Source organism: Kogia breviceps, chromosome 12, assembly GCF_026419965.1.
Source record: "Kogia breviceps isolate mKogBre1 chromosome 12, mKogBre1 haplotype 1, whole genome shotgun sequence".
Taxonomy (NCBI): Eukaryota; Metazoa; Chordata; class Mammalia; order Artiodactyla; family Physeteridae; genus Kogia; species Kogia breviceps.
Window position 1 is genome coordinate 6,693,394 of NC_081321.1, and position 8,924 is coordinate 6,702,317.

At 40.6% G+C, this 8,924-nt stretch overlaps 1 protein-coding gene across 2 annotated transcripts; it reads right to left on the reverse strand.

Annotated features, from left to right (window-relative positions):
- Window positions 1-3,957: 3,957 nt before the first annotated feature.
- NANOG (Nanog homeobox) lies at window positions 3,958-8,475 on the reverse strand. 2 transcript variants are annotated; one of them, XM_067010591.1, is made up of 4 exons: window positions 8,325-8,475; window positions 5,733-6,001; window positions 4,556-4,638; window positions 3,958-4,363 (listed from the first exon to the last, which is right to left on the reverse strand). In XM_067010591.1, the coding sequence occupies exons 1-4, from the start codon at window positions 8,473-8,475 to the stop codon at window positions 3,958-3,960; spliced, it is 909 nt and encodes a 302-aa protein (XP_066866692.1). The 2 variants fall into 2 exon arrangements, with proteins under 2 accessions (XP_066866692.1, XP_058938603.1); XM_059082620.2 differs by having other exon boundaries at window positions 3,958-4,404; window positions 4,552-4,638.
- Window positions 8,476-8,924: the final 449 nt, after the last annotated feature.

The following is an 8,924-nucleotide window of genomic DNA, read 5'->3' on the forward strand; positions in this document are numbered from 1 at the left end:
CTGCTTCTTTATCTAACAAATTCCCTTTATCTCCCTCTTGAGGCAAAGCTCACTGGGCCCCGGGAGGCATGCGGTATTTACTAAGGGCCCTCCCCCCTTTCCCGCCTCGTCTCGCAGTTGTCTGCCTTTACCTTTGGGTCTCAAAGTCACCGCGTTTTTTTCCCTGTAGACACCAAGTTTTCTGAATAGTAGGATTATTCAGAACAGGATGAAATTTGTCCTTTACCCTGAGAATTGGGTGCTTGAAATTCACTAAGCAAAGTCTATACTCATCCCACTTCTGGGCTTTGAATCCAGACTGTGGAATTCCGAAGACCCAGTGTGCCTCTTCTTCAGTCACCAACTGAAATGGAGATGCAAGCTGAAAACCAAGACAACGTGAATTTTTAAAGCTAAAATATAATAAAGTAAAATACGACATTGGAAGTAACATCACCTCCTTTAGGGAGGAGGGTGAAGAGAGCAAGATTTTCAAAAGGGATGTGGAAAGATGAGAGAGGTTGGCAGGTGACTTTCTAATTTCCTTTTTCACCTTATTTCCTTCTATTATACTTATATACTTGGTAATCCCGTGACCAAAAGCAAGGATAACTGAAAGACTTTAAATTGCTATCGTTAACAGCAACATAATTTGTAATGGCAAATAATCAAAACAGAAACAAATTATGTGTAATATTATACAGCAATTAGCATGAGTCAATACAGCAATTAAACTCATTGATGGGGAAAGATACATGCTTACCTGAATTTCACTCTTTTCTTCATTATCAGAAATGTTTTGATATAAGGAAGAAACTATTTCAACCTCGGCTAAAACATTTCATAAGGAAATTAGGGCATCTTAATGTTCTTGAATGTAGTTGTCAATTTTTAACATTTATCTAAATTATCTCAAATCTCTAAATTCTGACATGCAAAGAGGCTGAATAGTGTAATGCCAAGTGGAAAAAAAAAGGCTTTCAGAAGAGGAATGTATGGTATAATCTTGTTACAATGTATTAGTAGCCCATTAAAATTGACATGTAAAAACCACCCATGTTACATACTAAAACACCTGTAGGAATATACTAAATTGCTAATGTTTACTAGATTCACTTCATTATGTATTTCTCTGTTGCTTAAATTAGTTTTTAATAGTAAGTTTCTTTTAGTTTTGCAATCAAAATGTCCAGTTTTTTTGTTTGTTTTTGCGGTACTCGGGCCTCTCACTGTAGTGGCCTCTCCCGCTGCGGAGCACAGGCTCCGGACGCGCAGGCTCAGCGGCTATGGCTCTCGGGATCTTCCCGAACCGGGGCACGAACCCGCGTCCCCTGCATCGGTAGGCGGACTCGCAACCACCGCGCCACCAGGGAAGCCTTTTCTGCCTTCTCTTCTTCCTTCCTTTCTTCTCCAGTATCCAGCACAATGCTTTAAACATAACAGGTGCTCTTGTCCTTTCTGACACTCTAATAAAACCTTCCTGAATTAGCTGTTCCTTGCCAATGCCCCGTGTCTTACAGCTGCACTTAATCCAAAGCAAAGACAAGGTTGTAAAAAATTGGAACATGGCACAGCTCAGAATTGGGGAGCTAACTTTGCAGTTTCCTGGGTTCTGTCTACTTTATAGTAGCTATTTTCCCCAAAGTTTCCAGGCTCTGGTTCACCATTTAGTTATTTCCTCAAATTTGTTGTCAACTCATCTTGTGAAGTAGTTTAGAGACAAGAATTCTGGAAATATTAAAGTGACATATTATCTTAAAAAAACAAATTCTACTTTAATCTCTTCTAAGAATTTTTTCTTCACTCATGCATCTAAAATGTAAGAAAAGCCAGGTGGTAGCAACAATGATAATCCTGATTTTTTTTTTTTTAAAGTCACACTCAAATCTGCTTGATTACAAGACTAAAAAGTGCTGACAGTGATTTCATGTAGCACAATCAATGCTTTGTTTCCATTCTCTGTTCAGTTAACACGATGCTTGGCAAAAATATCTGCCAGTCAGAAACAATACTGTGTTGAACTTAGGTCTTGGCAGAAATTAATTATCCCTGACTTCCTCTTTAGTCAAATGTCTAAACTCATTGGGTCTGATAGTTATTATAGAGCAACATTGGAAAACTGGGAGGAACCACGAGGGGAATGACTAAGAAAACCGCTCTGGTTATTCTTAGCATCTCTGGCTGCTTCCACAAGTTGGAGGTTTCCATGGAGCAAGAAGGCAGAGTGCGAAATTAAAGGGCTCCCAATCAGATCTGCTCGGGGGCAAAAGCCAGGATGGGAAAAGGACAATGAACAAAAGGGTTAGTATCAGGCATAGCTCTTCTAAGGTGAGAACAGAGTTTACCTGGAAAAAAAAAAAAAAAAAGAAAGAAAATTCTATTCCAAATCAGCCTTAGAATTTACTTATATATTGGTCTATGATCCAATTTGTTTAAAAAATGTTAAACATTAATAGATTTATACATTAAAACAATGCATTAAGTTGTGCTTTGGGGGGACTTCCCTGGCGGTCCAGTGGTAAAGACTGCGCTTCCACTGCAAGGGGCGCAGGTACAAACCCTGGTCAGGGAACTAAGATCCCACATGCCGTGCAGCGTGGCCCCCCCCACCAAAAAAAAAGAAAACAAAACAAAAAACCTGTGCTTTGTAGCTGGTCTACACATTTAAACAGTGTCCTAAAAAATAAAAGCTGTCATTTAAAAATAAGCTTATTTCGGGACTTCCCTGGTGGTCCAGTGGGTAAGACACAGCGCGTCCACTGCGGGGGGCCTGGGGTTCGATCCCTGGTTGGGGAACTAGATCTCTCACGAGCATGCCACAACTAAGGAGCCTGCCTGCTGCAAGTAAGGGTCCGAACGCTGCAACAAAGATCCCACGTTCCGCAACTTTTGGTGCAGCCAAAAAGAAAAAAAAAGAAAAAGAAAAAGCCTATTTCAACATAGCTTTTTCTGGCAGAAGAGCAGTCACGGAACCTTTCATATGTGAGTTACAGGGGGAGATTCTAATTCGTCCACCTTTCCCCCTCCTCCCTCTGCGCCCCCTCCACCTTCCATGATTTGCCTCGCCCCGGCTGCCCTTCATTTAGCCTCTTTACAAACCTAAGAACTCTTATTTATCACTTCTTTGCTCCCGATCTTCCAGATGTGGCACTCTTCTTTAACTGCAAACAACCACACATTTTATTGTTTCAACATTACACACACGAGGAGGAAATAAGTTTGTTCAGGTTTAATTAGTCATCTGGTATTGTATATTTGGTTACCTTTCCTTTACTCACTTCTAAGATAGTAGTCTCCCAGAGGGCTAGAAGATTCACTAACTTCTTCTCCCCATATCAAAAACTAACTATTGCCATGTTTAGTCAGATTTTTACTCATTGAATCACTGGGTGAAATCAGGGGAGAGACAACTAAATGTAAAAGGGGTAATTTTTTTATTTATTGGTACTTATAAACGAACCAGCCAACTGGTAGTATTCGTATTATGATGTGGACAAATGGAAACATCTTTCTACAAATACTAGAGTGGTGGAAAAAATGAGGGGTTGTAGTAAAATAGCAAAAAGGGGTAGAAGAAATCAGTGAAGCACGTTGTAGCTTAACCCTTCACCTTAACAACTGAGGTTCTTGACAAGTAAAGCCTCCCCATTCCAGAAAATAATGAATAATCCTTCATCACACATCTTTGTACTTTTGCTCCCTATTCTGGAGGTTAGGTTCTAGATCCTAAAGATATCAAAAAAATAGTATTATAACCTAGTTATCTATAGCCGCCATCATCTTTTATCATGTTGTCCGGAGAAGCCAATGCTTCTGAAACCTCTTTGATTAAACACCAATCATACACCCCCAAATTGACACAAAAGTCACAATGAAAAGCAGCTTATCAAGGCAGAGAGATACGTAATTGTAAAAGAAAATATTCTAGGTAAGTGATACAGTCACGGCTCAAATTGAGATTGAATAATACAGCCATCGTTACAAATCTTCAGGCTGTATGTTCAGAGGGTAATTTGGGAATAAATCCATGATTTGCTGTTGGGAATTGAAATACTTAGCAGTTTGCTGTATTACGTTATAGCTTTCCCCGGCAGTTTCCAAGGGGGCCTCCAAATCGCTGACAGGAGAATTTTGCTGGAACTGGATCTGGGGCTGCAGGAATTCCTCGACATAGTTGTTGAACTGATTGTTCCAAGTCTGGTTATTCCAGGCTTGGGGGCCCCAGGACTGACTGTTCCAGCTCTGGTTGCTCCAGGACTGACTGTTCCAGCTCTGGTTGCCCCAGGACTGACTGTTCCAGCTCTGGTTGCTCCAAGTTGGGTTATTCCAGGTCTGGTTACCCCACATGGGCAGGTTTCCGGAAGAGTTCGCCAGGCATCCTTGGTGGTAGGGATAGAAGCCTGGGTATTCTGTAGTTGCTGGGCCCTTTTGAAAGAGAGGGATGGATTAACTGAAAAGGTACAAGGAAAATCAGAATTGTCTGAAGTTGGGATTTGCATGCTTCAGCAATGGATTCAAATCTATCTAAAAAGTTCTTGTTAGGAAAGAGCAGAAAAATAAGTTTCCTGTTACCTGAGTCACAATGTTGCTATTCCTCGGCCAGGTGTTTTTCTGCCACCTCTTACATTTCATTCTCTGGTTCTGGAACCAGGTCTTAACCTGCAGGGAAAAGGTAACAGGAAAATACAAAATACTAGTAATGCAGGATGTACTGGGATCAAAGAATACTAAGTTTTGGCTTGTTTGTTTGCTTTTTCCAATAGCTGCAACTATCTCAAACTCGGAACAAAATTTTAACTTCTAGAGTCCTTTCTTAAACCTTCAATCTGTGAGTGAATTTCAAGCCCCTCAAGTCAGTGGGCTACTTTATGTTTGATAAACCTAACCAGGTAGAACAGAACACACCACAAGTCTGCTACTAACTAGGAAGTTCACATTTAAACGTCTACCCACGCCATTAGTCACAGTTAAAGGTAATTTGTTTGCAATACAAAGCCCACCTCCATATAAGCACATTTACATTTAATGTGATAATGGTATTTTAATTCAGGAATTATGAAACATACCACAAGGACAGCTATTTAGAAAATATCAAATTATATTGCAGCACAGAATAAACTAAACTTTTCAGATGGTTTGTAAACTCTGAGTTAGAAAATGAGATCAGAGAGGTAGAAGAATGTATATAAATAAAATAAGATCATGGAGTAGGACTTTCCAAGTATGGCGCCAGTAACTGAATAAAATGGCCAATAAATATATGAAAAATGATCAACAGAGAAAAACAAAACATATAATTTTAATAAGAACAAGTGTTGGCTAGGGACTTGTCTAACTCGGAAGATAGGGGGTATATTCTTCCTTTTCTTAAAGGAAAATTGGAAACATTTTCACAATTTTGGTTTGTGCAACAAGAGAAGTGGTTAAATAAATTATGACACATTGGGGGTGGGGGGAGGGAAGGACTGGGAGTTTGGGATTAGCAGATGTAAACAGTTTCATGTAGGATGGATAAACAAGGTCCTACTGTAGAGCACAGGGAACTATACTCAATATTCTGTGATAAACCGTAATGGAAAAGAATATAAAGAAAAGAATGTCCAAAAAAATGGACACATTGCCACAAAACACATTACAAAAAGTTCCATTTTCATATTAAAAGTTAACTTGTTTGTAGGGGTGCATAAACAGAGTACATAGAAATTAACCTTGTTTCTTATTTCTTGTTGTATCAAACAAGAAAACCACCATACCTGTTTGTAGCTAAGGTTCAGGATGTTGGAAAGTTCTTGCATTTGCTGGAGGCTGAGGTATTTCTGCCTCTGAAATCTGTCATTGAGCACACACAGCTGCGTCTGAGAGAACACGGTTCTGGTCTTCTGCTTCCTGACCAGGACCTTCTCTTCCTTCTTCTCTGTGCCCTTGTCTGCAGCCGTGGCCAGTAGTTTTACTCTGGGGCTTGTGGAAGAATCAGGGCTGTCCTGAATAAGCAGATCCATGGAGAAGGAAGGAAGAGGAGAGACTGTTGGGAACAAAATGACACTTTTCTCTAAAACTTCAAATATTGAAAGTTTATTGTTTCAAAGCACTATTAAAGTCCTCAGAGCTAGATAATTAGTAATAACTTTATTTTTAAGCAATCCTGAACGCTTTGCTAACCTTTGCGAAAATGCCATTTTGCGTGTCGTGGACATGGCTTATCTGTATTGCTGGGAAGCGAGCAGGACTCACGCCTCTTTCTGCCAGTCAGAGCGCAGGAGCCCACACCCTGGCTGTTCTCAAAGGTCAGAATCATCATTTGACTCCCACCTTTGTGTCCTTCCATAACTTCCTTTATGTACGTTGATCATCACCTACTTAATTTTTTTTTTTTTTTGGTGAAGCCACGTGGCTTGGGGGTAATCTCAGTTCCCTGACCAGGGATTGAACATGGGCCAAGGCAGTGAAAGCGGTGAATCCTAACCACTAGACCACCAGGGAACTCCCACGTAACGTAATTTTGAAACAGATGATCCAGGTTCTGGGGACCCTATAAAATCAAGTTTGCTGCCGGGTCTTAATACCAGGACTATCAGGAAATGTGAATTCTGATAAAGCTCCTGTTTCAACCCAGACTTTGTGATTTCCTCTCCAAAATTATTCCTCCCTCATGGTTTGTTTGTTTGTTTTGGCAATTGGGCTAAGCTAATCATAGGTTTTTTTGGGGGTTTTTTGACTGAAGTATAGTTGCTGTACATTATATAAATACAGGTTTACAATATAGTGATTTACAATTTTTAAGGTTATACTTCACTTATAGTTATTATAAAATACTTGTCAGATTCCCCGTGTTGTACAGTATATCTCATGGCGTTTCACTGATTAAAATGAGGTAACAGAAATAAAAAAATTAAAAACAAAATGAGGTAACATATAAAAAATTGTCTAGCAGAGGACCTGGCATATATTATTGACTTTGTAACTAAAAATTTATTTCCTGTATTACTTAGATTTATTTGCACAGACGTATTCTCAGTGCTTAACGCCAATTCTACCCTAGTCGTGGAATAAATGGACAGGCTTTAAAAGGCAAAAAACTTCACAATTTCACAAGTAGATCTAAGAAGGAAAGTCCTCAACTAATGACTAGAAATGGAGCATGTCTTTAAAATTATCTATACAGGGCTTCCCTGGTGGCGCAGTGGTTGAGAGTCCGCCTGCCGATGCAGGGGACGCGGGTTCGTGCCCCGGTCTGGGAAGATCCCACGTGCCGCGGAGCGTCTGGGCCCGTGAACCATGGCCGCGGAGCCTGCGCTCCGCAACGGGAGAGGCCACAACAGCGAGAAGCCCGCGTACTGAAAAAAAAAAAAATCTATACAAACTTGCCCTTGCCCTTGGCTTGCTAGGAGGACATGTCCATTGCTCATTCCTGAGCCGTTTGTCTCACAATCGAGCGCTGTAGCTGTATTTTCAACATTTGACATTATAAAAAGACATTAACATAAAATTTGGAAAAACAGGGTAATATTAAAATCCAACACTCAAATATAAGTTATTTTGTTTACTTATTCCTTTCTCCACAACTTACTTCTATGGTTGTAATCATAAATGTAAACAGATTTTAAGGTATTTTATGCCATAAATGTTAAAAATAGTATCCCTGGGTAAAAGTTGGTCTACCTTTTTATTTCTAACAACTACTGCCAAATTGATTTCCAAAAAGCTTTGTGCCGGCTTTACAATATCCCGAGCACCTCTCACACCCAAAATTACCAATTAGAAGCCTAAACATTTAGAGTATAGAATTCAAACCCAAACTGGATTTCAAATCTGAGCTCTCGCCACTTTGACTGTCAGCATATTAAACCTTTTGGAATCATCCACCATAAAATGGGGTGAACACTTCCTCGGGATTTAGGAGATTTGCGCATAGTAGGTGCTTACAAACTCAGCTGCCCAATAATGAATGTCCACACATCCAGAGGTTAGGGGAAGAGCCAACCGCTACTGTAGTAGAAAGGTAAAACACTCCCAAAAGGTGCGTTTCATATACGTTAAGATTTACACATCAGTTTATCACATCACATTTTGCGTTTCCACAGTGCCTACACACGTAAGCTCTCAAATACACCGCGTACAGTTGGATGACTTAGTCCCGTGTCCACAGCTCTTATCTCCTGGAACATTGGGGAAAGGGCATGACCCCATCAAGTTACCGTTGAAAAAGAGGTGTCGAGAGGATTAATAGATAATGACACCTGCTTATATTGATGGGCTCAAGAGGGAAACAGATAACCCTTACCCTCTTTCCTTCTTTCCCTTTCCCTGAAGGAACTTAGCCTCTCAAGGATTCAGTATTTTCTTACCAGTGTCCATGTCGTGGGTCTCAGCAGATGACATTTGCAAGGACACATAGTTTTCTTCAGGCCCATAAATCTCAGGCATTGGTGAAGATTCCCTAGAAGTAGATGCTTCGGGGCCACGCAGGCTTTGGGGACAAGCTGGGTCCACACTCATGTTGTTGAATTGAAGGAGAGGGAGAAAACCAAAGAGCTAGATAGATGGTAGGAAAAGTCCAGGCTTAAGAATCTAGGTAGAAAAGCTTAGAGAAAGGCGAAGATCTCCAGGTGTAAAAGTATTAAAAAGATGGGATAAAGGGAAGTCACCTGTGTGATAACAGAAGCCTACCAGCCCGATGTAGGAAAAATGACAAAAAAATTTGTGGAGGCTCTAGACTTATAAGTAAGGCTCAGCCATACTTCGACCCGCCCCTCCTGGCAGCCCCACGCCCACACACACCCTTGCGAATTCTGAGTTAATCCTGTCTGCCAGCCTCACCAAGGCCATTGTAATGCAAAAGAGAGCTGCTGAGTAGCCTAGACTGGGTGGGGAACTGGAAAACTGGGACCACGGAACCTGGAAACAAAATAAACTCAGCAATGAAGTACTTCTAGGTTCACCCTGTT

Coding starts and splice junctions, on each gene's coding strand:
- NANOG (XM_059082620.2), bottom strand. CDS start 8,475: ATGAGTGTGGACCCAGCTTGTCCCCAAAGCCTGCGTGGCCCCGAAGCA. Junction 4,639..5,732: donor TGAACCTTAGCTACAAACAG/GTATGGTGGTTT, acceptor TTTTCCCTGCAG/GTTAAGACCTGGTTCCAGAA. Junction 4,405..4,551: donor ATAGCAACATTGTGACTCAG/GTAACAGGAAAC, acceptor CTCTTTCAAAAG/GGCCCAGCAACTACAGAATA.